Here is a 25,694-nt window from a genome sequence, read left to right as displayed (position 1 = left end):
TTGTCAGCAGGACCTCATTATTACCACTCTCAGGGACAGTGGGTGGAATGACTGTCAGTCTCTATACTGGAATATCCACAAATATAAGCAGGTCAACACATTTTTTAAAACAAGAACCCCGCCCACGCCTTCAATTAATTCTGCATCTTATGAAGTACAGACTGAAGACTTCCCATCAACAACAAAGCAAATACCAGAACCCAAAAAAAAATACACCCCCCCCCCCCCCCACCCCATTCATCTGGTGCCAGATTTAGCAAAACAACGTAATTTATTTTACAGAAAAAGCTTTCATGTCTGCCAGAGGGAGTTGTTTTTTTTAAACAGAATCGGTGAGATAGGCTGAGGAGCAAGCAGAGCTCAGCCCCCATGTCAAGATAAAGCTAGTCCCTGTGAGTTTGTACTAAGGAAGTCCGGCTGTAAGCAAGCTCAACGTGAAATAGAAATTCAACACGATTAAGGGTATGGTACTTCAAAACCAAACTTTATCATGGGTCACATTCAAACATGAATAGTGTTACACAAAAGGAGTTGAATACAATTCACACAAACTTAATACAAAGTGTTAAAAGACTTCACTTAAAATGTAAAGAAACTTCCTGCAATTGCAAGTAATTGCTTTGTAAATACTATTTTTTGTACAAAAACTATTTAAGACAATATACAAAAAGAATAAGTGAATACATTGACTCTGCCAGTGATTATATATACTCTGCAGTTCTACATATCGATTTAACAGAAATAAATCATTCTTCATATTCTCTTTATTTTTCAAATGCTGTGCTTTCGTAAATATTGTTTTGTTGTGGAATTTCTTTAATTTTACTTATTTTAAGCTAAAGTTAACCAGTTCATGGTGTTTCACCCACTGTACACTGAGCAGGATTGGACCCAACTGTGGGCTGTTAATAAATCAGCATCAGATACAAACTGTGTTTCAGAGCTGTACTGTGTTACACCAACTGAGTATTCGGCAGCGAGAGAGAGTGTGGGAAGCACAAGAAAGAAAGTGAATGAGAGAGAGACAGTGCAAGAGAATCGGTAAAAGACAGCAAGAATATGAGCGAGCAAGAGAAGTGATAATAAAGGAAAGCCTCATAATCACTTAGACTCTACACAGCAGGGCTGAGTGTTGATCAGAGTCAGACTCGCTTATCGTGGTATTGTGCTCATCTTTAATTTAGAAAATAACACCTTTTTGAAATCATAATACAGACAAAGAGTGATCAGGAGCCACCTTTAAAATGTAGAATGCAAACTGTAAGACTGAGGACTGCAGCAGGAAGAGGCTCATTGCAGCTTACTCATGCAGTGCTGATCCCCTCAACTCGAGGGATGGATGCTCTTGGTGCATTAAAACTAAGATGCTTCGACACTTCGAGGGAGCACATCTGAAGGGAAGATCTGCATTTCTTTCCACTGTGCAATATAAATTGTCTGACATTCTGGGAACCAATTGAAAGTTCAAGCTGCCAAGTTTCCATGGAGTTAAGATCACCGGTTCACAATTTACCTCCCATTTATTACATGGTGGAACACAATAGAAACAGTTTCTCAGTGCTGACTGGTGCACTAAAGATCATGGACCCGAAATATCCGGTAAAGTGTCACAGATGATTAAGAGACTAAAGAGAGGAACATGATGAGAATTAGGTTTTTTTTTTGTTTTGTTTTTTTTTATAAAATATTTCATAATTTTCACATATATTCTACTATGATAAATCTATAAATTGCTTGTGCTGTTTTCACTATTATTATCCAAGCTAACACAATACAGCTCTGACACTAGTTGGCATTCTGGAATTAAAGCAAGTGACTGATTTAGCAGATGGTGATTGATGGCAGAAGCGTTGTAGCCCCACGGTGCACATTCTCCGTGAATCAATCATCCTCTTCTCGCAGTCCCCTCGACTGGTTTGGATGGGGGAAGGAAGAGGGTGGGTGGGAGGGAAATGGGATGGGGCAACGGGAAAGGGGGGGAAGGGGGTGGTGACTGCAGAGAAGATCATGTTGCTTGAAGCCGGTGAAATGGAAGCTCTTTAAAGACTCCAGAGCCACAGCGATTCAGCACAAAGGGCAGCAGCAGAAGGAGCAAAGCAAGACATTTTGGGATGGAAGGGAGAGGGGATAGGGATGGAAAGGTTTGCTGGGTTTCACTAGTCAATGACTGGTTTCTGTGCACTGAACTGGCTACAGGTGTGAAAGCAAGCAACTGGCAGGGAGGCTGGAGATTGGGCAGGCACAATGCCAGTTCTGGGTATGGACGGGTTTTCAACAGTTTGGGAAAGTTTTGGGACAACTGGCTGAAGCAGGAATGGGATCTGTACTGGGATCTGGAGGCAGGACAAGGTCCTTAGCAGCAGTGTCACAAAAGAGGAAACCTTTTTTTTTTTACCCCCATCAGCAGTCTGAGGACCTGCATGGGTCTCGACACAGATTGCAGGAGGCAAACAGTCTGGTCAGAGAGGGAAACCCTGCCAAGCCTTTGGCCCTTACAGCAGAAAAATCCCATAATTACTACAGAAGAAGAAGACTGAAGGGGTGAGCACTGGGCTTACTGGGCCAGGCAGAGAAAGTCCATTACACGGAACAGAAAGACAGCAAAGCAAAGCAGAAGTAGCGAGGAAAGGAGGGAAAGAAACAAGAAATTAACATTAGAATCTTCATACATTGGAATACTGATAATATGAGTGGCGACAACGGTACATAAAATAAATAATTGACTGAAGACAACAGCTGAACGAGTACCATAAGAACATAATAAATAGGAGCAGCAGTAGACCATTTGGCCCCTCAAGTCTGCTGCACCATTCTATATGATCATGGCTGACGTTCTGCCTCAACTCCAATTTCCCGCCCACTCACCATAACCCTTGATTCCCTGAGAGACCAAAATCTGTCAGTATCTCAGCCTTAAATATCCACAACCCTCTGGGGTAGAGAATTTCGAAGAGTCACAACCCTCTCTGAGTGAAGAAATTTCTCCTCATTTCAGTCCTAAATAATCAACCTCTCAGCCTGAGACTGTGCCCCCATGTTCGAGATTCCCCAGCCAGGGGAAACAACTTCTCAGTGTCTACCCTATCAAGGCCTTTCAGAATCTTGTATGCTTCAATGAGATCACGTATCATTTTTCTGAACTCTAGAGAGTATAGACCCAATTTACTCAGCCTCTTATCATAGGACAAACCCACACATAGCAGGAAACCATCTAGTGAACCTTCGCTGTACTGCCTCCAATGCAAATATATCCTTCTTTAGATATGGAGACCAAAACTGCACACTGTACTCCAGGTGTGGTCTCACCAAAGCCCTGTACAATTGTAGCAAGTCTTCCTTATTTTTGTACACCAATCCCCTAAAGACCAACATGCCATTTGCTTTCCTAACTGTTTACTGTACCTGCATGCTAACTTCTTTGTACAAGTAAACCCAAGTCTCTCTGCACATCAACACAACTGAATGGAAGAGGCCACTTGGCCCATTGTGTCTGTGCCGGCCAAAAAACGATCCACCTATTCTAATCCCACCTTCCAGCATTTGGCCCATAGCCCTACAAATTACAGCACTTGAGGTGCATATCCAGACTCCTCTTGAATGAGTTGAGGGTTTTTGCCTCAACTACCCTTTAAGGCAGTGAGTTCCAGACCCCCACCACCCTCTGGGTGAAAACGTTTTTCCTCATCCCTCCTCTAATTTTTCTACCAATCACTTTAAATCTATGCTAAGATGAATAGACCCTTCACCTCCACTGTATCCAGGCTCCTCAAAATGTTGTACATTTCAATCAGATCTCCCCTCAGCCTTCTCTGTTCCAGTCTTTCCTCATAGCATTTCCAGTCCTGGCAACATCCTCGTAAATCTCCTCTGTACCCTCTATAGAGCAATTACATCCTTTCTGTAATGAGGTGACCAGAACTGTACACAGTACTCAAGTTGTGGCCTAACCAATGAGTTATACAGTTCCAGCATAACCTCCCTGCTCTTAATTTCTATACCCCAGCTAATAAAGGAAAGGATTCCATATGCCTTCTTAACCACCTTATCGACCTGTCCTGTTACTTTCAGGGATCTGTGGACATTCAGTCCAAGGTTCCTCACTTCCTCTACACTTCTCATTATTTTCCCATTAATTGTGTATTCCTTTGCCTTGTTTGACCTCCCCAAATGCATCACCTCACACTTTTCCAGGTTGACTTCCATTTGCCACTTTTCTGCCCATCTGACCAAACCATCAATATCTTCCTGCAGCCTACTGTTATCCTCCTCACTATCTACCACATGGCCAATCTTTGTGTTGTCTGAGAACTTCTTGATCATGCCCCCTACATTTACGTCCAAATTGTTAATATATACCACAAAAAGCAGGGGACCCAGCCCTGCAGATCATCACTGGAAACAGTCCTCCAATTGCTAAAACATTCATCAACAATTACCCTTTGTTTCCTACCACTGAGCCAATTTTGTATCCACCATGCTGCATTTCCCTGGATCCCATGGGATTTTTTTTTTAACTAGTCTGCTATGTGGGACCTTGTCAAAAGCCTTGCTAAAATCCATGTAGACCACATCAACTGCACTACTCTCATTTATCTTGTTACTTCTTCAAAAAATTCAATCAAATTCAAACAAGATCTTCCCCTAACAAATCAATGCTGACTATCCTTGATTAATCTGCACCTTTCTAAGTGACAGTTTATCCTGAATAATTTCAATAATTTGCCCACTATTGAGTTTAGGCTGACTAGCCTGTAATTATTCGGTCTATACCTTGCACCCTTTTTGAAGAGAGGTACAACGTTAGCACTTCTCCAAACCTCCGGCACCACACCTGTATCCAATGATGACTGGAAAATGATGGTCAGACCTTCTGCTATTTCCTCTCTTGCTTCTTTTAATAGCCTAGGATACATTTCATCCAGCCCTGGTGATTTATCAACTTTCAAGGATACTAATCCGATTAATACTTCCTCCCTCCCTATTTTTAATTAAATCCAATACTTCACACACTGAACTACAATATCTGCATCGGCCCCCCTCTTTTGTGAAGATAGATGCCAAGTATTCATTAAGAACCATACCAACATCTTCCGCCCCTGCACATAGGTTACCTTTCTGGTATTTTATGGGCCCTATTCTCTCTGCAGTTATCCTCTTACTCTTAATGTATTGATAAAACATCTTTGGGTTCACCTTGATTTTGCTTGCCAATATTCTTTCATGCCCTCTCTTTGCTTTCCTAATTTCATTTTTGATTTCACCCCTCTACTTTTTATACTCCTTTCGGCTTTCTGTCGTATTGAGTTCTTGGTGTCGGACATAAGCTTTCCTTTGAACAACTTCTCCTTCAACTCCACTCACTTCCTTCAAGTAAAAGATGTTGCTATGGGTACCCACATGAGCCCAAGCTATGCCTGTCTTTTTGTGGGATATGTCGAACATTCCTTGTTCCAGTCCTACTCAGGCCCTCTCTCCCAACTCTTTTTCCGATACATTGATGACTTATTGGTGCCGTTTCCTGCTCTCATCCCGAACTGGAAAACTTTATCAACTTTGCTTCTAACTTCCACCCTTCTCTCACCTTTACATGGTCCATCTCCAACACTTTCCTTCCCTTCCTTGACTTCTGTGTCTCCATCTCTGGGGATAGGCTGTCTACTAATATTCATTATAAGCCCACCGACTCCCAGAGCTACCTCTACTACACTTCTTCACACCCTGCCTCTTGTAAGGACTCCATTCCATTCTCCCAGTTTCTCCGTCTCCAACGCATCTGCCCTGATGATGCTACCTTCCATGATGGTGCTTCTGGTATGACCTTTTTCCTCAACCGAGGATTCCCCCCCACTGTTGTTGACAGGGCCCTCAACCGTGTCCGGCCCATTTCCCATACCTCTGCCCTCAACCCTTCCCCTCCCTCCCAGAACCGTGACAGGGTTCCCCTTGTCCTCACTTCACCCCATCAGCCTCCATATCCAAAGGATCATCCTCCGCCATTTCCGCCACCTCCAGCGTGATGCCACCTACCAAAGGCATCTTCCCCTCCCTTCTCCTGTCAGAATTCCGAAGGGATCGTTCCCTCTGCGACACCCTGGTCCACTCCTCCATTCCCCCACCACCTTATCCCCTTCCCACGGCACCTTCCCCTGCAAGCGCAGGAGGTGTAATACTTGTCCATTTACCTCCTCTCTCCTCACTATCCCAGGCCCCAAACACTCCTTTCAGGTGAAGCAGTGATTTACTTGTACTTCTTTCAATGTAGTATACTGTATTCGCTGCTCACAATGTGGTCTCCTCTACATTAGGGAGACCAAACGGAGACTGGGTGACCGCTTTGTGGAACACCTCCGCTCAGTCCGCAAGCAGGACCCTGAGCTTCCGGTTGCTTGCCATTTCAACACACCCCCCTGCTCTCAAGCTCCCATCTCTATCCTGGGACTGCTGCAGTGTTCCAGTGAACATCAATGCAAGCTCGAGGAACAGCATCTCATTTACCGATTAGGCACGCTACAGCCTGCTGGACTGAACATTGAGTTCAATAATTTCAGAGCATGACAGCCCCCCATTTTACTTTTATCTTTAGTTATTTTTTCTTTTTTGTTTTCTTTTTTGTGTTTATTTTATTTTAGTTTGTTTCTGCTGTGCCTACCCACTTTTTTTTTCATGTTTGTGCTTGTGGCTGTTCAGTTTTCAGTCCATTAACACCCTATCTGTACTAATTCTTTGTCTTTCAACACACCATTAGCATATTGTTTGCCTTTGCTCCATGACCCTCTGGTCAGCTATCCTGTGACCTTGTCCTATCAATACCTTCTCTTCTATTATCTCTTGCCCCACCCCCGCTTTACGTGCTTAAAATCTTTTACATTTCTTATATCTGCCAGTTCTGAAGAAGGGTCACTGACCTGAAACGTTAACTCTGCTTCTCTCTCCACAGATGCTGCCAGACCTGCTGAGTTTTTCCAGCACTTTCTTTATTTCAGATTTCCAGCATCCGCAATATTTTGCTTTTATATAGCTTTCCTTTTCTGCCTTATTTTATCCAAGAATTCTGCTCCTTCAATTCCTTTCACACTAAACCTATCCCAGTTAATACAGTAGTTAAAATCCCCTATTACCGCCCTATTGTTCTTGCAGCTGTAATTTGCCTACATATCTGCTCTTCTATCTCCCTCTGACTGTTTGGGGGTCTATAGTACACTCCCAACAGTGTGATTGCCCCTTTTTTGCTCCTTAGCTCAATCCATATGGCCTCATTTGATGAACCTTCCAACATATCATCCCTCCTCACAGCTGTAATAGTTTCCTTGACCAAAATTGCCACTCCCCCTCCTTTCTTATCCCCCTCCCTATCACGTCTGAAAACCCTGTAATCAGGAACGTTAAGCTGCCATTCTTGTCCCTCCTTAAGCCATGTTTCTGTAATAGCTATGATATCATACTGCCACGTGTCGATCTGTATCCTCAGATCATCTGCTTTATTTGCTATACTCCTTGCATTGAAATAGATACCCTTTGAGCACTGCCAAACTCTTTTTTTTCTAACCTTTGTTTCCTCTGTCTTCCTGACTCATCCATTAATTTTCTGCCTTCCACTTTCATTTCTTATTTTGTCCCAACTGACTCTACCCTCAGGTCCCCATCCCCCTGCCAAACTAGTTTAAACCCTCCCCAACAGCACTAGCAAAATGTCCGGCAAGGAACTCCGTCCCAGCTCTGTTCAGGTGCAACCCGTCCGGCCTGTACAGGTCCCATCTCCCCTAGAACTAGTCCCAATGTCCCGGGAATCTAAAGCCCTCCCTCCTGCACCATCGTTCCATCCACGCATTCATCTGTCTTATCCTATTTCGATACTCATTTGCGCATGGTACTAGGAGTAATCCGGAGATTACTATTTTTGAGATCCTGCTTGCTAATTTCTTACCTAGCTCCCTAAATTCTGACTGCAAGACACATCCCTCTTTCTAACTATGTCATTAGTTCCTATGTGGACCACAGCTGCTGGCTTCAGGATGTTCTGCGGCCATTCAGTGACATCCTTGACCCTGGCGCCAGGGAGGCAACACACCATCCTGGATTCACGTCTGTGGCCACAGAAACACCTGTCTGTTCCCCTGAATTGCCTATCACTATGGCTCTTCCAGTCTTCCCTGTACCCCTCTGTGCAGCTGAGCCACCTATGGTGCTATGGACTTGGCTCTGGCTGCACTCCCCAGGTGAAGCATCACTTTCCTCAGTGTTCAGAACTGAATACCTATTGGAGAGCGAGATGCATTCAGGGGTCTCCTGCACTATCTGCCTGATTCTTTTTGACTGCCTGGTTGTCATCCATTCCCTCTCTCCTTGCATACGTTTAAGCTGTGGGTGACCACATCTATAAACGTACTATCCATGTAGCTCTCATCCTCACGAATGCACTGCAGTGTCGCCAGCTGTCACTCGAGTTCCAAAACCTGGAGATCAAGCTGCTGCAATTGACAACACGTCCTGCACAAATAGTTCTCCAGGATACGGGAAGCATCCTGGAGCTCCCACATAGCACAGGCGGTGCACTCTCGAGGTTGAAGCTGCCATTCTTTATTTATTAGTTGACCTTTTGCTCAACAAAATAAACCTTACTAATACTACAACACCTTAAAGGGATGGAGGAGCATCTGTATCTGAGGATGAGATTTTGAGGGAGGGAGTGACAGAGATCAGTCCCTGGAGGCTCGATCATGTGACATTCAATCATGTGACGTTTGCTCACAGTTTACCTTAGTCAAGTGCCCTGTGTGTTTCCCCTCATATTCCCTGTTTTCCTTCACAGATTTTCTGATTATTATCTTATTGCTGTTTGTGGGATCTTGCTGTGCTGTTTTTCAAACATTACAACAGTGACTACACTTCAAAAGTGCTTCAATGGCTGGAAAGTGCTTTGGGACTTCCTGAGGTCGTGAAAGGCGCTATATAAATGCAAGTTATTTCCTACATTTAAGTTTGATTGTGCTGCTACCCCAGCCCTGACAGCAATGACCTACTTTAAGGCTAACAGCTAAAAAACAAATCCTGAGATTAATAAACTAATGTCACATAGCTTCCTGTAAACTAACAGTTCATTAATAGTAAAGGCAGAATCCCAACTGCCTCAAGCACAAAATATGGTACTGGGTTTATACAGAGCAGACGGCCCCGGATTTGATCACTGGGCTGTGCTGAATTAGCATATCACAGCTTGGCAATGGTTAGGGTGCTACAATTTGCCTCAGCTCCACTGAGCCACAGGGAGGGGGTAAATCGACCAGAGCTCCTGTTCCTGATCGCTGCTCATTGACCTCCCTCCCCACCCTGACTTCCTAGAAAAAGATGCATGTGTGTGGTCATCAGGTAAAGATGCCTATGATGCCTCCATAGCCAAATAGCCTATTGACACCCAAACTCAGTTCACATGTCAACGACAGGAAATCGGGCCCTTGTCAACCCAGGGTATTGGACAAGCAAAAGTCAATGACTCTGGGAGTGAGACAGTGGAAGGGAATGGGAGGATGGGAGAGAATGGGGGGGGGGGGGGGGGGGGAGGGGGAGAGGTGAGAATAGGGGAGGGGGAAAATGACTGTTATTCAAGGTGAGTGACACATTCACATCAGTGCTGGATTAATCAGTGTTGATTTAACACAAATATACTTCCCCCAGAACTTTGCTTTGGTGTAAATTATAACTCGATGTTAAAGGGAATAGGATGATCCACATTGGAAAGGGAAACAATTCCTTTTGAAGATGTAAAGGAAATCTCGTTGACTTTTTGCAAACTCTACATTCTCGGCACAAGATAGATGTCAAGTGCTGTCCTGCCATCTGCTGGCAAGACTGATCTATTGCTACAGGAAGACTGATTTTGTACAATCATAGAATCTAGAGGCACAGAAGGAGGCCATTCAGCCCATCGTGACTTTGCTGGCTCTTTGGTAGAGCTATCTAAATAGTCCCACTCTCCTGCACTTTCTCCATAACCGTGCAAATCTTTTCACCTTCAAGTATTTATCCAAAGTTATTCATGAATCTGCTTCCACCACCCTTTCAGGCAGCGCGTTCAGATCACAACAACTCGCTATGTTAAAAAAAAAATTCTCCTCATCTCTCCCTCTCCGGTTCTTTTACCGATTAATTGTTAATTTGCCAATTTATCAGCATTTTGCATCACTATGGACTGGGAAAGATGGAGTGTAATCCTCAGTTCTATTGGAAAACACAATGAGCTTTAACACAGCCCCAGAAACTGTAAAGAAAATATGTGATTTTCCTTTAAATTCCCTTTTCACTGAAAGCTTTCTCCTCCTCCATACAAATATACAACTCTTTTCAGTTCTAGCTTTGCCTGCGTATCCTGGCTGCCATTCTGCTCTAACTAGACTCTTTGTACCACTTGTATTTTTCAATCCTGTGCCTATCAGGTACTGATATTAAAAGAAGCATTTTCCACCAATGCAGACAAGATTCTGAGATGCGACTGTTTCTGGACACTGTTAGTAAGCTTGTGTTAAAGGGCGGGGCAGAGGTTACTGTGCACTCTGGCCTGCTGAGAGAATACATGAGCACTCGTGCATCTGCATCAATCTGGCACTGCGTGTACATCTCCACTAAGTATCTTGGTATGATCTGGGGGTACATGGCCCAGTAACAATCTGGGGTGGTCTGTATGCGTGGGCATGTGTTTATATATATGGATATCTGTGTACACACACACGCATGTTCTGGTCTTTAGACCCGTGTATTTTGCACCGGTCTCGATAAGTCTGTTTGGGGATAAAATTGGTTTATGCCAAGAAGACAAAAACAGGTTCATAGTGAATTTGCGACACAACTGACCCCTCACCCGATTTTCTTTTCCATTCCCTTCAGTGTAAAACCCGACATCAGCCTCAGTGTAAAACCGGGTCCTGATTTGCCATGAGCTCATTTTGCACCACTGGCAGTGACCAATTGCACTCCCTCCCCAGTCTCTCTCCAGGCTTCAATGGCTCTGTCTTAAATGTAAATCTTCGTCTTATCACTGCGGACAGCCGCAGTAACCTCTGCTCCACAAATCAAACAGGAGACAAGTCGGACTCTGAGCGTGAAGAGAGAGCGGCAGGGAGGACAGCACAGAACACGGACTGGTGCAAGAGTCAAGCAGTGGTTGGGATTGACTCAGTTTTAAGACAGCTTTAGCTTAAATGCTCACTTGTTGTCTAGAAGTAAACTACCTGCTGACTGCCCTGCTGGCTTTGCAGTTTCAGATACTCTTCCCGCTGTTGCTTCAGTTTTGCAGCACCTGGAATTGCCATCCTACTCTGGGGCGAGGGACAACTCCCAGCCTGGGAAGAGAGACAGAACAGAAATAAAAATCAGGACAGCTTCACCCGAGTAACAGACACCATGTAGAATCTCCTGCATTCCTTCTCTGAGACCTGCCTCCACCCCAACACCCTCCTCCCGAGACTCCCTCCGCTAACCTGATCAATCCCTCAACACTAGAGATAAATAGAGAAATGTAACTCACTGCAGTTCAGGTGGGGAGGTAGGAAGGGGAGCGGTTAGCGTCTTTCACTCTGACTCCCCCTGATCACACCCTGTACAGACAGCAGGGGGGATGGGCATGAGGCAAGGGACAATCCACTTCCCACCCTCCTCATCCCTCCCCGTCCCCAGTATCCCCATCCCCCATCACCCCTCCCCAACCCCCATCTCCCCTCCCCCATCCCCATTATCCCCTCCCCCATCCCCAGTATCCCCATCACCCCTCCCCCATGCCCCATCACTCCTCCCCTGTCTCCCCCACTATTTGTACTGACTTCAATGATCTGGCTGACAGTAATTTACATTAAAAACTTAGCACATTGAAACACCTCACAGCTCCTCACCCAATAAATTCTTTTGAAGTGCAATCACTGTTGTGATGTATACAAACACAGTGACCAATCACCACATAGCACAATCCCACAAACGTCACTGAGGTGAGCTACACTGGCAGTAGTGACCTTGGCTGCAGGAAGGATGTTGGGCTCAGCACCACCAGGGAGAACCTTCCTGCTCTTCTTCCACATAGTGGGCTGGGAATATTAACAGCATCTGAAGGACAGCCCCTCTGATAATGCAATGGTCAACCAGTTCTGTGTCAGCCATGACTCAGGAAGTAGTCCTGGAGTCAGCAAGTTTGGGTTCAAGTCCCTCTCCAGGGACTTGAGCACAAAATCTAAACCCACATTTCCAGTGCCGTACTGAGGGAATGCTGCACTGTTGGAGGTGCTGTCTTTTGGATGAGATGTTAAACTGTCTACCCTCTCAGGTGGATGTAAATGATCCCACGGCACTATTTCGAAGAAGAGCAGGGAAGTTCTCCCCGGTGTCCTGGCCAATAATTATCCCTCAATTAACATCACTAAAACGGGTCATTATTACAGTGCTGTTTGTGGGATCTTGCTGTGCACAAATTGGCCGCCCTGTTTCCTGCATTACAACAGTCACTACGCTTCAAAAAATACTTCATTGGGACGTCCTAAGGTTCTGAAAGGTGCTAGTTAAATGCAAGTTCTTTCTTTCTGCATTGGGTTGTCAGTTTAAATTATGGGTTCCTGTTCAATAATAGACTCAAACCCAGGAGAAGCACCAACACCTGGTGAGGGAGTCAAACCAACACATTGAGGGCACAGCAATGACCCTTAAATGTCCTGGAATGAGGAAAGGGAGGAGGTACACTGACAGGGTGGAACTCCTGCTGGCAACTGACTATTTCTGGACGCAGAGATATTGGGATAAAGGCTTGACTGTCATATTACCCCTGGTCTGAAGGCTACACTGTCTCGATACTGTGGGTCTTTATATCTGCAGTCAGTGATCTAACAAGAGACAGAAAGAGGGGAGAGAACATAACAGAAAACTGTATAAAGAGTGATGACGTCTTCGACTGAGTGCAAGAAAGTGTCCGCTATCGGAAGAGTGACAGAAAAGGAAAATAATTAAAATCCCTTCAGCCCACACAAAATATTAAAGTAAAATTTTAATTACTCTGAATTAAACTCAACTTCCAATATTCCTGGAAAAAAACATGCAAAGGCTGGAATTAAAATAGCAATTCTCCAGGTACAGATCCTGTTGATTACAGACCCAGAACCAGGGTGGAGGAATCAGTATGAACACCAATATAACCCACAATTCAGTAAAACCAGGGATTAAGCACAGGATTATCCTGTTACTAACAAATTGCTATTCAAACTAGTTAACTGATTAATCTAAGCACTCTTATCTCACTTGTAAAAGCCTACACCAGCCTGTGTGCAACTGCATTAAGAGAAAAGTTTGAATGTCCCGTCTGTTAATAATCCTTCAAAGACCAACAAAAGGTTTAGAATATCAGAAAATAATTTTACATCAAGACACATTTTCCCATAAGAGGATTTGTAAGCAGAGAAAGATTTCGCTTGCATTGAAACATCAGAATGACCAGCAACAATTCCTCCATTTTCGTGACTTAATAAAGACTGAAGACATACAGCAGAGAGCAGCTGTCACAACCCACGTGTGGTGAGTGTCTCCGAGGGCAACTAAACCTTGGGATTACTTGGTCAGGCTCAGTTTCTGCATCACCGAACTTGCCATGGATGTGACTTACTCTGCCACAGTTTGTGTTCAGTGTTAAAGGGGCATTGCCTTCATGCCTTTCTGCAAATCTTTCTGCATACGTTAAAATACAGAACATAATCCAAATTTGCATTGATTTGAGACAACACAAATGACATTGGTTTACTTGACATGGCATCCTTTATCCTCCCGTTAAAAAATGGGATTTCGCAATTCCAACTCTCCCCCATGAAGGCAGTGCCCCTTTAAATCACACAACTACTAGACCAGATAAGAAAAGCACGCTGCAGTCAATGAAGAAATCTGAAAATTGCAATTCTAAAAGGATTAACAGCAATCCCAGGAAGAGAAATTCAATCAGCTGTAAAGGGACATCAGTGGAAGCAAAGAGAACCAAACAGATTCAGACAGGTTTAGGATTATAAGAGGAGTCAGTTTATTGATCATTTCTGCGAGGACATATACAAGATTCTGAAGGAATCAGAAAGAAACTAAATCTAAATTGGAAAAAAAGTGGCAAATCATTCAAGCTTTATGGGCACAGCCAAAGAGTTTGAGAAATAAGAGCAGTGCATCTAAATGTGATTCCTTGCCAAACTGAATGATTGTGTGGGGCAAACAGCCAGGAGATTAGAGGAGAAGATGGCGCCATAGGTGACAATGACAGCAGTGGTCAAAGTGTGGAAGGTAGAGTAATGAAAATGGAACCTTTGCATCGGCAGACGGTAGCATGGGCTTTGGGAGGAGGGGTGGCTTGACCTTAGAACTTGGAGACATATTTTTCGAGGTAGAGGTCGCGTGAGATGATTGGTCTATCAGATGTGGGACATCAATATCCTCTTCCTTTTCGACCACAACAGGTTGACTAGAAGCACCGTAAATGTCCAGCTCGTCCACCAGCTCTTCTCTTGACTCTTGGATGTTGGGAACACCTAGAAATGTTTTGGAAAATAAAAAATCAGCGCTTGGATGTTGACTGATTTGGGTGATTGTAGATTCTAATTCCCTGATGGTCTCCTCAAGGCTGTCCATCGTCTTGTAAGTGCTGTTTTTGATTTCTTCTGTTCTCGCAAAAGCTGTGGCTGTGCTTTGGGTTTTCGACGTCACGTTGCAGGTCCTGCTCTTGCTCGGCTCAATCTGGTTGAGCTCGTACTTCTTCACTTCAGTTTGCTTTTCACCTGTTATTTTGTCTATTTTTTCCTCCTCTTCGTAAACAACCACTTGCAGGGTTTTCCTTCCAGTTTTTGTTCCCGATTCAATGGCTTTTGTCAGCGCGTTCAACTGTTGTTTGGGAAACCGAATCTTGACATTCTTTGAGTTTCCATTTTTCAACTGAGGAGATGTAGCATTTGGAATGGAATGGGAGAGATTTTTTTCCGAAGCAGTGTCATTATCATATTTCAGATCTCTTTCTGACTTACTCCCAGATGTGCAGTCATTTGATTCCGAGTTGGACGGCAAATCAACTAGTTCAAAAATGGAGGAAAAAGTCAGGGATTCTGCTTGTTGCTCAAGTGGGATTGATAAAGTTGGTGTTTCCTGACTGGAGTCTTGCCCTCCCATCACGGTTTGAAATTCCTCATCATACTCTTCGAATACAGTTGATAACCTCTTGTATGCTGTTCTGATGTCCATGGGTTCTTCAAATATGACAACAACTGGCTTCTTGTCCAAGGAGACTATTGGTCCTTTCTCCTCAGCTTGCAATGGAGCCAGAGGCAGAAGAACTCCTGACTTTTCTTCTTTTGGTGAAGAAATATTCCAGGTCTGGATATCCTCACCTTTCTCACTCACGATTTCCTGAACTTCCTTTCTCGATAAAGCTTGGATCTGGTTTTCTGTTATCATAAAAGCCACGTTTTCTTCAGCATTACCAGTGCACGAATCTTCCTCAATGTGATGCACAGAAAACTCTGACCCAGGTGTTGAAGAGATTTCCAGATGCTTTGCTTGAATTTCTTTTGCCTCACCGTTTTCCTGGCCTGGGGAAGGACATTCGGATCTGGTCTGGACAGACTGTGCCAAGGCAGCTTCAAGCAACATGAATTCTTCCAACACTATTTCAGAAGGCACAAACTGCATCCAGGTCTCAGAACTGGACAGTGCCTGGTGACTCTGCGCAGGTGAAGAGTCCGGTACCCTTCTGGCTATTTCTCCATTCTCCGCTGTCCTATCACACGCCTCCTCATGCGTGTTAGCCCGTGTTGTTTCTCCAGCAATCTCAGGCTCCATCACTTCACAAACAGTAGGAGCAGAGGAAGCAGATGTGCTCTCAGCCAACACAACCTGAAAGAGCTGGAACAGGCCTGGAGAACTTGGGACGTCTATTTCCTACAGTTGCAGACGTGGATAACACATAAGGAAATAAATGAATAGTGAACAATTAGTAACCAGTAATTACCCTGAGCTTCTGCAATCCAAATTCTGACTCTCAGCTAGGCTGATATATCGTACTATCTCCATTATCAACCTTAATGGTAGAAATCTCAGTGACAGTTAATGGAAATTTGCAGATAGCCAAGAACCATCAAATACTACACATAAATATCTGGTACAACAATGCACCGAGTATGAAGAAACATGCAACACAAGGGCGGCGCAGTGGTTAGCACCACAGCCTCACAGCTCCAGGGACCCAGGTTCAATTCTGGGTACTGCCTGTGTGGAGTTTGCAAGTTCTCCCTGTGACCGTGTGGGTTTTCGCCGGGTGCTCCGGTTTCCTCCCACAGCCAAAGACTTGCAGGTTGATCGGTAAATTGGCCATTGTAAATTGCCCCTAGTGTGGGTATGTGGTAGGGAATATGGTATTACTGTAGGGTTAGTATAAATGGGTGGTTCTTGGTCGGCACAGACTCAGTGGGCCGAAGGGCCTGTTTCAGTGCTGTATCTCTAAATAAAATCAAGAAAATCCAATATTTCTTGGGCTGTGAGAGGTTAATTATGTTAGTGAAAGAATATCTTAGAAAACACTGTGACAATTCCAATAATCGGGAAGGCAGATCAATCAGCTGTCATTGTAGTAAAAGGGAATTCCGTGTTTTGTTTTACCTTGTCGCAATTTTGCTATTTTTTGCACGTAACATCTCCAGCTGGGTAGTGGCTTGGTGAGAACGCTGGGTTAAGTCTGATATCACAGAGTGGGGGAGGGGTGAATCAGACATTGCTTGTGGAGGGTGGGTGGAGTCAAATATCACGGGAGGACAAAATCAGCTGATTGTGGGGAGGGGGGGCTCTAAATAGATTCCCGTTCCTCTTCACCCACAGGCCGTGCTCCAAAGGCACTCGAACCTGATGGATCCAGCCCTTCGCATCTCCCTTCAGCTGATGGGTTTCCCCAAGGCCCAGGAACCCAACCTGAGGGTATTAAAAATCAGACTTTATTTAAAATGGAGGCTGGCAGCCTTCTTAAAATATTTTAGTGACCAACCCACTTTCTGCAAGCTGACTGGTCGACCGATCTTCCCGGACTCACCTCAGCTCGAACTAGAAGGGATGAGTTGGGGGTTGGGTTATTTATTTTTAACCCTCTCCCACCCACCTGCCCTGTGGAGGTTATGACTCCCCCTCTGACTCTGGTGCTCTCTATTCGGCGATCTCTGTGCTTCTCCAATTCTGGCCTCCATTCCTGCACCATTGGCAGCCACGCCTTCAGCAGTCTAGATCCCAAGCTCTGGAATTCCCTCTCTAAATCTTTGTGCCTCTTTACCTCACTTTCTCCTCCTTTAAGACACTCTTCATGTGTCACTGTTTGGACATTGGCCCTATATCTCCTTATATGACAATGTCAAATTTTGTTTGATAACGCTCCTGTGAAGGACCTTGGAATGCATTAGTACATTAAAGGCGCTATATAAATGCAAGTTGTTGTTGTGGTGGGAGAATTTCCCTCCAGATTCCAAATGGTTGCCTTTATTCTTTATTGCTTATTTGGAAGTCCACTGACAGAAGTTTGCATTAGACACTGTGTGAAGTCAGAGGTGTTTATTGGTGTTTGTAGCTTTACTGCTCCTGATGATTTGGAGAGTGCGCCGCTGTTTTACAAAGGCAGTGTCATCAAGTCAGGGTGATGGAGGAAATGTTACAGGAAGGGAAGTGTGACCCTTACAGGACCCTTACGTTATACTCCACACTTTCATTATATTACAGATAAAACCAGGCTAAATTAAATTGAATAAAGATAGCAAAGCCTAATGGACAATCAGATGAAAGGAAAGTGTGAAGAATTCTTTGAAAGTTTAGGGAAATTATTTTGAATTTTTAAAGTGGAAGTATGAAGAAATTATATTGTTCTAGATCATTCCAATGATCTGAGTTGGTTTTAAAAGTAAATGACAGGGTTAGAATTAATTCACTGATGAAACTATTTATATTTGCCACAGCAAATTCTGATGGGAAGGAGGTCTCGCACCCCAGTGATTTTAGATCCGATTTATGCAGTGTGAAAGGTGATTGAGGAGGATCATTTGCTCCTAAAGATTGTTCTGAATTCAGTGTCCCTTGGAATCAATAATCAGAAATGTCGATTGCCACATTTAAAAACAAATGCTGTGTTCCCACCCAAACAATTGCACTTGGTATGTGCCAATCAGTACACATCAGTTGTACCTGAATCAGGTGTGCAATCCCTTCCCCACACACAGGGTTCAATCCATGCCCCAACCATGTCGACCCATTCATGTCTGGAAGAGCTCTGCCAATCCAGTAGAACGAGTCCACTGCTTCACGTGCACAACATGTTTTGAAAATAATGCCGTGATCACAGACTGACCTTCTCTTGTCCAGTTTTCATTTCTCAGGTAGCTCGTGCCCAAAACAGCCCTACTTCCAACTGCCACTGTTACCCAAAAAAGCAACCATTTAATTCCCAGTGCAATCAGGTGGAAATGAAGATCTCCTGCTTCCCTGCACCTGGGCTAATTCAGCTGGCAAAATTTCCCACACATTTCTAAGGTACCTCATTACTTACCGACACTGTACCCGGGTTAACAGGAAGGATATTCTCCGAGGCTTCCGACTCATCATCATGTGGGATGCCATCTGAATTCTGATGGGACACGTTTACAGGATTATTGGAATGCTTTAACACTGAGTGTCAGCAGACGGAGAGGAGTATTGTAGTTATTACCTGCGCACCCGCACACTCCATGAGGCTACACTGGGTAGCAATCAGGAGCAGAAACCAGGGATGATTCACCTCTCTCCTCGTTTGGAAGTGATGAGATCAACTGTAGGTCGTACATCGAACCTGGCGCCGACCAATTTAGCACAGATTGGTTATTTAACATTGGACTCTCTTGGTCTGGAAGGATCAGAGAGTGAACTGTGCAGAGGAGGGGGCATTTCAATTGTTTTTTCTCTGGAGAAATGCAAATACTTTTCCCCAAGGTTGAGGAGTTATTCACTGTTTCCTCTGTTTCAGGTTTCATCATTTTGCCTATCATCCTGTGCTCACTGACCGACACAGGGTCCCAGTCTTGATTTTAAAATTCTTATCCTTGTTTTCAAATCCCACCATGGCCTCACCCCTCCCTATCTCTGTAATCTCCTCCCTATTCTCTGCAATCTCCTCCCTATTCTCTGCAATCCCCTCCCTGGTCTCTGCAATCCCCTCCCTGGTCTCTGCAATCCCCTCCCTGGTCTCTGCAATCTCCTCCAGCCCCCCAAATCCTTTGAGATCTCTGCGTTTCTCCAATTCTGGCCTCTTGCGCCTCCTTGATTTGCATTGCTCTACCATTGCAGGTGGTTGTGCCTGCAGCTGCCTGGGCCCTAAGCTCTGGAATTCCCTCCCTCAACCTCTCAGCCTCTCTCTCCTCTGTTAAAGATGCTCCTTAAAACCTACCTCATTGACCAAGCTTTTCTGTCACCTGTCCTAACATCTCCTTATTAAAAAAAGTTAATTTTATTGCAATTTTCTCTCTGCAAATGGGTCTCCATTGGAACACATCCTTCTTGAGGCTTGGTGTCAAAATTTATTTCACAACGCTCCTGTGAAACACCTTGGGGCATTTTACTATGTTAAAGGCAATATTTAAATGCAAGTTGTTGTGGGGAAGCAGCAATTGACAAGGTGCCTGTATTCTGCTGACATCTCTCTGTGTAAACATTTATCGCAGGCTGACTCACCCAAAGGGGCATCTGTCACCTGACAGATTTGCTGATGTTTGAATGCTCAGACTGTATGTTTTGAGTAGATTGATATAGTAACTGGTCACACAGGCAACTGTGAGAGAAGGATGTGTTCCAATGGAGACCCATTTGCAGAGAGAAAATTGCAATAAAATTAACTTTTTTTCCATTGAATTAGTCATTAGCAAACACACCCAGCAACAACAGATCCTTTATGATTTTCAAAAAAAAAGTTAACTTTTTAAAAACGTTCTCTGCAGGTGGAATGTCTCCTGACACCACTGTGCCAGCCAATGAGCTAGAGGCAGGGGCGGGACTTGAGCATTTAATTCACAAAGTCTCCAAACTCACAACCAAAACTACAGCAAAGTCTCCTGATAACAGCAGGATTATTTCTCCAGCAGCAGATGGAGAACTGTCACAAACAGACATTATGTGTAAAACCCATCCCAGCCACTTATAGCAGTGCAGTCCATGGGTGTGATTGACAGAAGAATTACACAATTATCTTTATTCTAGCCAGCCAGGACCTGCATCACTATTTGCAGCCGATTTTAAATGCTTTGCCCCTGTCCTCCAAGGCTTACAGTGGTCGCACACAATGACAACCCAGCCCTACATTTGGGACAGTTATTCGCACCTGCTCATTGCCAAGCATCCCTCAATTTCCTCCCCTACCCCCTTCTAGAAATTAACCTGCCCTCCACCTAGCACCTACCCACACTCCATGACTGTGATGGATAATTCAGTGGAGTCGGGGCCATGGGCAGGTGCCCACATCCCACTATTCTGTGGCACCACCCATAGGTGCTCAATCCCCCACCCAGTTTACAGGATTGGATGATTGAGTCTATCAGAGATGCAAACAAGAGAAATGGAAAAAGGCTACATTGATCAAACTGCAGTGAAGAGACCAGTGTTACACATAAGGTTAATGAAATTCTGTTACTATTAGCAATAAACATAAATTGAACCATGTTCGGCAGCTTTACTCCAGGCAACCTACAAGTGGAGATTCTAATCAAAGAAACTCTACAGTAACCCAGAAGCTAGAAACACCTGTTAGTGTATGGACAGAACGCACATGGAACGAAGGCAGAACCTTTTAAGCCAGGCCCTTGGGAACAAAGGAAAGGGTGTGAAAATTGTTGGATGTAACTGTGGAAAGGCAGGAGGCACAGTCAGGAAGGGCAGAAAAACTTGGCAGGGAAGCAACCCCAAAAACATTCCATTTGGCATCTGTTGGCATGGTAACATGTGGCACACTGTCATGGCAACATGCTGTGCCATCAAGCAGTAAGGTTCATGCTCCTCCCAGTTTTACAGCATCTGTCAGTTCATTAACAGGATAGGAAGAAGGGAAGGAAAAATGGAAAGAAAGTCAACTGGTCAGTTTCATGCAGGTCTAGCGGTCAGTTACACAGCAACCATTAACTGAACCTTGGCACCAGGGTGCTCACCTGCTCTGCTGGGTTTGGGAGCAATGTTGACTCAACAAGGAGCAGAACCAAAAATTAGCAGCAGGGTAAGAGGAGATTAAAAAATGACAACAAAGGGTTCCTGGGATCCGATAGCCCAAAAAAAGTTCTGAACTTGTGATGTTTTGTCGCAGAACTTCTGCTTGTTAATCTAATTGGCACCAAAGTTGAGCCACCATCTTGAAAGTGGACACATGGAAAAGTTCCTTCCTAAGCAGCAGAACTGCTGACTGAGGGTGTGGTCAGTCAAAAGGGGGAGGGGCTTATTACATTCAGGGTTAAGGATCCTTTGGGTCCAGCATCAACTCAGTTCCTATCCAGGGCTCATTCACACAATCGAATGGACACTAACTGGAATCTTGCACTATGACAGACAAGCTAGGAAATGCAGACAATGCACTAGGCTTGAGGGGCCGAATGGCCTACTCCTCTTGAATTGTCTCCACAGACTGGGGTTGGAAAGTCAGCTTGGATTCCACCATTTGGCTGAGGAAACAGAAGACTTTTAACTGCCAAGGTCACCTGGCGGTCAACCATTTAGAGGAATGTTAATGAACAGCCCCCGTGAGGGAGCAACTCACTCCATTTGTCAGCTGCTGTCCCCACAGTAATCCAGCTGGTTGTTTGGGGAGGATGGGTAAGTCTGCAGGTATGTCTCACCACACATTAGTGCTTCATTGCCACTGTGCTAATCTTCAGACACTCATAGACATCTCATAGACATCTCATAGACATCTCATAGACATCTCTTAGCTGCTTGAAACGTTGGCTTGTGACATGCTCTGGGAATGAATACATAGGAACTGTTCCGATTCGTACAGACTGAATGGTCTACTTTGCCGGTGACATTCGCGGGCTGTTGTGTCGGTGCCAACTTGACAATGTGAGCGTGCAGTGGCTCTGAGGCTTGGTGAAGGTTCACAGTGGAAGTAACCAAAGAGTAAAATAAGTGAGTGGGAGTGCTAGCAGCAGCCGTTAGTCAGGGAGTTGGAAGCAGACTTGTTAGAATAGTGCTCAGAATTTTGAAGCCACTAGGCTTTACCTTCCATCTTCTGGCTGGTTGGGAAACCCTGCAAGACCTGGTATCTGGAGTGGGGAAAGCAGCCAGAATCTGTTCGTTTAATGCCTTTGAGCCTGCGTTAGGTGCAGGGCTTCTTTGAAAAACCTGATAGGACCAGAAATCGGGAAGAAAGACATAAAAAACATTGTTGTAAAGTACAGCTCTTCTCTTCTTCTGAAAGACCAGCCCTTTAAGAAAAATCATTCAAGGGTCAAAATAAGGACATCCTGCAAATTGAAAAATGTGACCCTTTTAAACACAGTCAGTGGCAAAGCATTTCTATTAGTGTGGCCCAGTGAATGTGTAAAAGGGACAAATTCCTTTGCAGCACTGGGACGTTTTCAGGACGGCCGCTACAAGTACAACATATAGTAAAACATGGAGGATCATAAAGGAACATCATCCATGCTTCCCATTTATTGGAGTTGTCTTGAATGGGATTTCACCTGTTCTTGTCCTGCTCTAGTCTTCACCGCAGGAAAAAGCTGTGAAGCCTTGGACCAGGAATTCCATCATTGACTCACCTTTGGCCCAAGTTGAGACACATTGGGCTGAGCTCTCAGCTCAGCACAGCACAGCACAGCATGGCATGGCTCAGCACAGCACAGCACAGCTCAGCACGGCTGGAAACACACCCAGCACGGACACAACACTGCACCACAACTTCCTGACAAACACCAAGTTGATGCCTTCAGTGGGGAACATTACTGTGTCACACACTGAACATTTTGGCACGGTTGAGGAAATACATTGGACCAAGTGTGATGTCACTCCTTTACTCTGCTCCACAGCAATATCAGCATTTGTCAAGAAAGACAAACCTCCAATTCAGCCATGATCCTGTCTTCTTCATCCTCATCATCACGTACAGCTGATGCCACAATTGGTGGTGGTGTTGATGGAGGTTTCGCCTCTGACATCGTCCTTCTCAGCTTCACATGTTGTCTCTGACCATCAGTCTCGTCAGAATCAGCTTTCTGAATATGGCAGAAAGGAAAGTCCTTACCAATAGAATTTCCTTTCACCCTAATTCCACAAACATAATTTCTGGTAAATTCAGTCTCCATCTTTGTTATTACGTTTTTCTTCTTAGCAACTTGGACTCATATAGCACCTTTAAAATGTCCCCATGTCCTACACCTGAGTATAATCAGACAATAATTGGCATGGATCCACATAGCAACAGTGACCACACATCAACACTACTTCATTGGCAGCAAAGGCATCCTGAGGTTGTGAAAGGCACTATATAAATGAAAGTTTGTTTTACTTGTCGGGTGACTATCAATCTCACTTGCAGGTTGGTAGGTAAATTGGCCATTGTAAATTGCCACTAGTATAGGTAGGTGGTAGGGAAATGTAGGGACAGGTGGGATGTTTGGTAGGAATATGGAATTAGTGTAGGATTAGTATAAATGGGTGGTTGATGGTCGGCACAGACTCGGTGGGCCGAAGGGCCTGTTACAGTGCTGTATCTCTAAACTAAACTAAACTCACAATGATGAAGACAGCCTCAGTTCTCCTCATACAGAAGATGAACCACTGCAGCTTACTGTCACAGTCAGTGATATCTGTAAACAGCTCAGTGCCATTTTCACTCGGCGCCCCCCTGGCTGTGCCCAGCTCCAGCACATTGACTGAACATGAGGTTCAGTGATATAGTGGTCATGTTACTGGACTAGTAAACCAGAGGCTTGGACTAATGATCTACAGACCATGAGTTCAAATTGCACCATAACAGCTGGGGAGTTTAAATTCAGTTAATTACACAAAAAGCCACAGTCAGTAATGGAAACTACCTGATTGTTATAAAAACACATCTGGTTGACTTCTGCTCTTTCTTTACTCAGTCCAGCCTATATGTGACTCCAGACTCACAGCAATGTGACTGACTTTGAAGTGGCCTAGCAAGCTACTCAGTTGAATCAAGAAATGCTGGTCTAGCCCACAACCCATGAATGAATGTTAAAACAAACTGGGCTTCCACCATTCCCACTCTTTTGGAATGTTTCCAGGAGACAGGGATAATTCCCAGTTCATAGACCCAACACGAACCTGTAGTGTTTTCCATTCTTATCCCATTTCCAAAGGTCATGCCTTCACTTGATAGGTGGTCACAGTGACAGGAGTGAAGACAAGTATCTCAGTGTAGAGTTACATTCCAACAGTCTGGTCCAGGAGTTCTGGGAATGCTCCTCAATGAAGACAATGATTGGCTTTACCAGCCTCAACAAAAGTTTAGTGAGCGACACTATTCAGAGTACTTTACGCTGATGAAGGGCAGACCCACTAATGGATCAGCAAGAGGAAACAATACAGCCTGTCTATGTACATTGTACCATAGAACCCATTCATTGGGGAAGTGTCACCTGTGATGCAGAGGCCAGAATTTATGCCCACTTCGGGCGCAGGCTGCAGACGAGGCGGGGTGGGGTGGGGAGGCGAGGAACATAAAATTGAGTGGGAGGCAGGGACCACCATTCCCGTCGCCTACCCGTCCCCACTGCCATTTTACCAGCAGAAGGAGAGGTTGAAAAAGTCCCACCCGCCCTAGGCCAATTGAGACCCTTAAGTTGCCAATTCCTTGCCACGTAGGGGCCTCCTCCTGCTGTCGCTGGTATATTACCAGCAGCTGCTGGGAACTTCAGTACCAGGCGGCCTCCTTGCAAGCCCAGTGGGGTAGGGCTCTCCTGATCAGGCACCCTGGGTCCCACAGAGGGCACCCCACTCCCCGCCAGCAGCACAAGCTTCCCACAATGGAGCATCTCCCCCCCGCCCTCGTGAATGGACCCCATTTCCCCCCCCCCCCCCCCCCCCCCCCAACTAGGGCCCAGCCCACTGTCCCCAGTGAGGCACAAAACCCCACTCATCTTTATGCAGGCCGACATCCACAGTCCTCTTCTGGCTGGGTGCAGTCCCAGCAGTGGGCACCACTCCCAGTGGTGCTGCTGGGACTAAAGAGTTGCCAGCCCTATGATTGGCTGGCAGCTCACGGAGGTGGGACTTCCTGCCTCAGAGGGGCGGAAGTTCCGCCTGGGGCCAATTAAGGGTCTGGGCCACGTAAAGTTCCGGCCAGAGTCTCATTCATCTACAATCACTGCTCAGTCTGCTCAGAGTTGGCATCCATAGAATATATAGAACAGAACCAGGCCATTCAGCCCAACTAGTCTGTGCTAATATTTATAGTTCACATGAGTCTCCTCCCATCTACATTCATCTCAGCCTTTCTATTCCGTTTTCTCTCATGTACTTATCTAGTTTACTTTTGAAACCCTCTAAGCTATTTGCCTCAACCACTTCTTGTGGTAGCGAGTTCCACATTCTAACCACTGCCTGAGTAATGAAATTTGTCCTCATTTCCCGATTGGATTTGTCAGTGACCGTCTTGTATTTATAGCCCCTTGTTTGTTAAAGGGACACTGCCATCGTAAAAA

General features: G+C 44.9%; 1 protein-coding gene across 8 annotated transcripts in view; it reads right to left on the bottom strand.

Moving 5' to 3' along the window:
• Positions 1 to 227: 227 nt before the first annotated feature.
• The window catches only part of LOC137348206 (SRC kinase signaling inhibitor 1-like), a 348,246-nt gene continuing 322,779 nt past the window's right edge, over positions 228 to 25,694 (bottom strand). For 3 of the 8 annotated variants that reach the window (XM_068013559.1, XM_068013563.1, XM_068013561.1), the window contains 6 exons: positions 23,082 to 23,237; positions 22,243 to 22,365; positions 18,563 to 18,640; positions 14,305 to 15,927; positions 11,223 to 11,333; positions 228 to 2,557 (listed from right to left, as the gene is read on the bottom strand). In XM_068013559.1, coding sequence (XP_067869660.1) covers positions 2,555 to 2,557; positions 11,223 to 11,333; positions 14,305 to 15,927; positions 18,563 to 18,640; positions 22,243 to 22,365; positions 23,082 to 23,237 — 2,094 coding nt within the window. In that variant the 3' untranslated portion in view covers positions 228 to 2,554. Of the gene's footprint in view, positions 2,558 to 5,921; positions 11,334 to 14,304; positions 15,928 to 18,562; positions 18,641 to 22,242; positions 22,366 to 23,081; positions 23,238 to 25,694 lie in introns of those variants that run through there. The other 5 variants (XM_068013562.1, XM_068013564.1, XM_068013565.1 and 2 more) reach the window with 5 other exon arrangements.

This window comes from Heterodontus francisci, chromosome 33 (genome assembly GCF_036365525.1).
Source record: "Heterodontus francisci isolate sHetFra1 chromosome 33, sHetFra1.hap1, whole genome shotgun sequence".
NCBI lineage: Eukaryota > Metazoa > Chordata > Chondrichthyes > Heterodontiformes > Heterodontidae > Heterodontus > Heterodontus francisci.
This window is presented reverse-complemented; position numbering and strand designations above follow the sequence as displayed.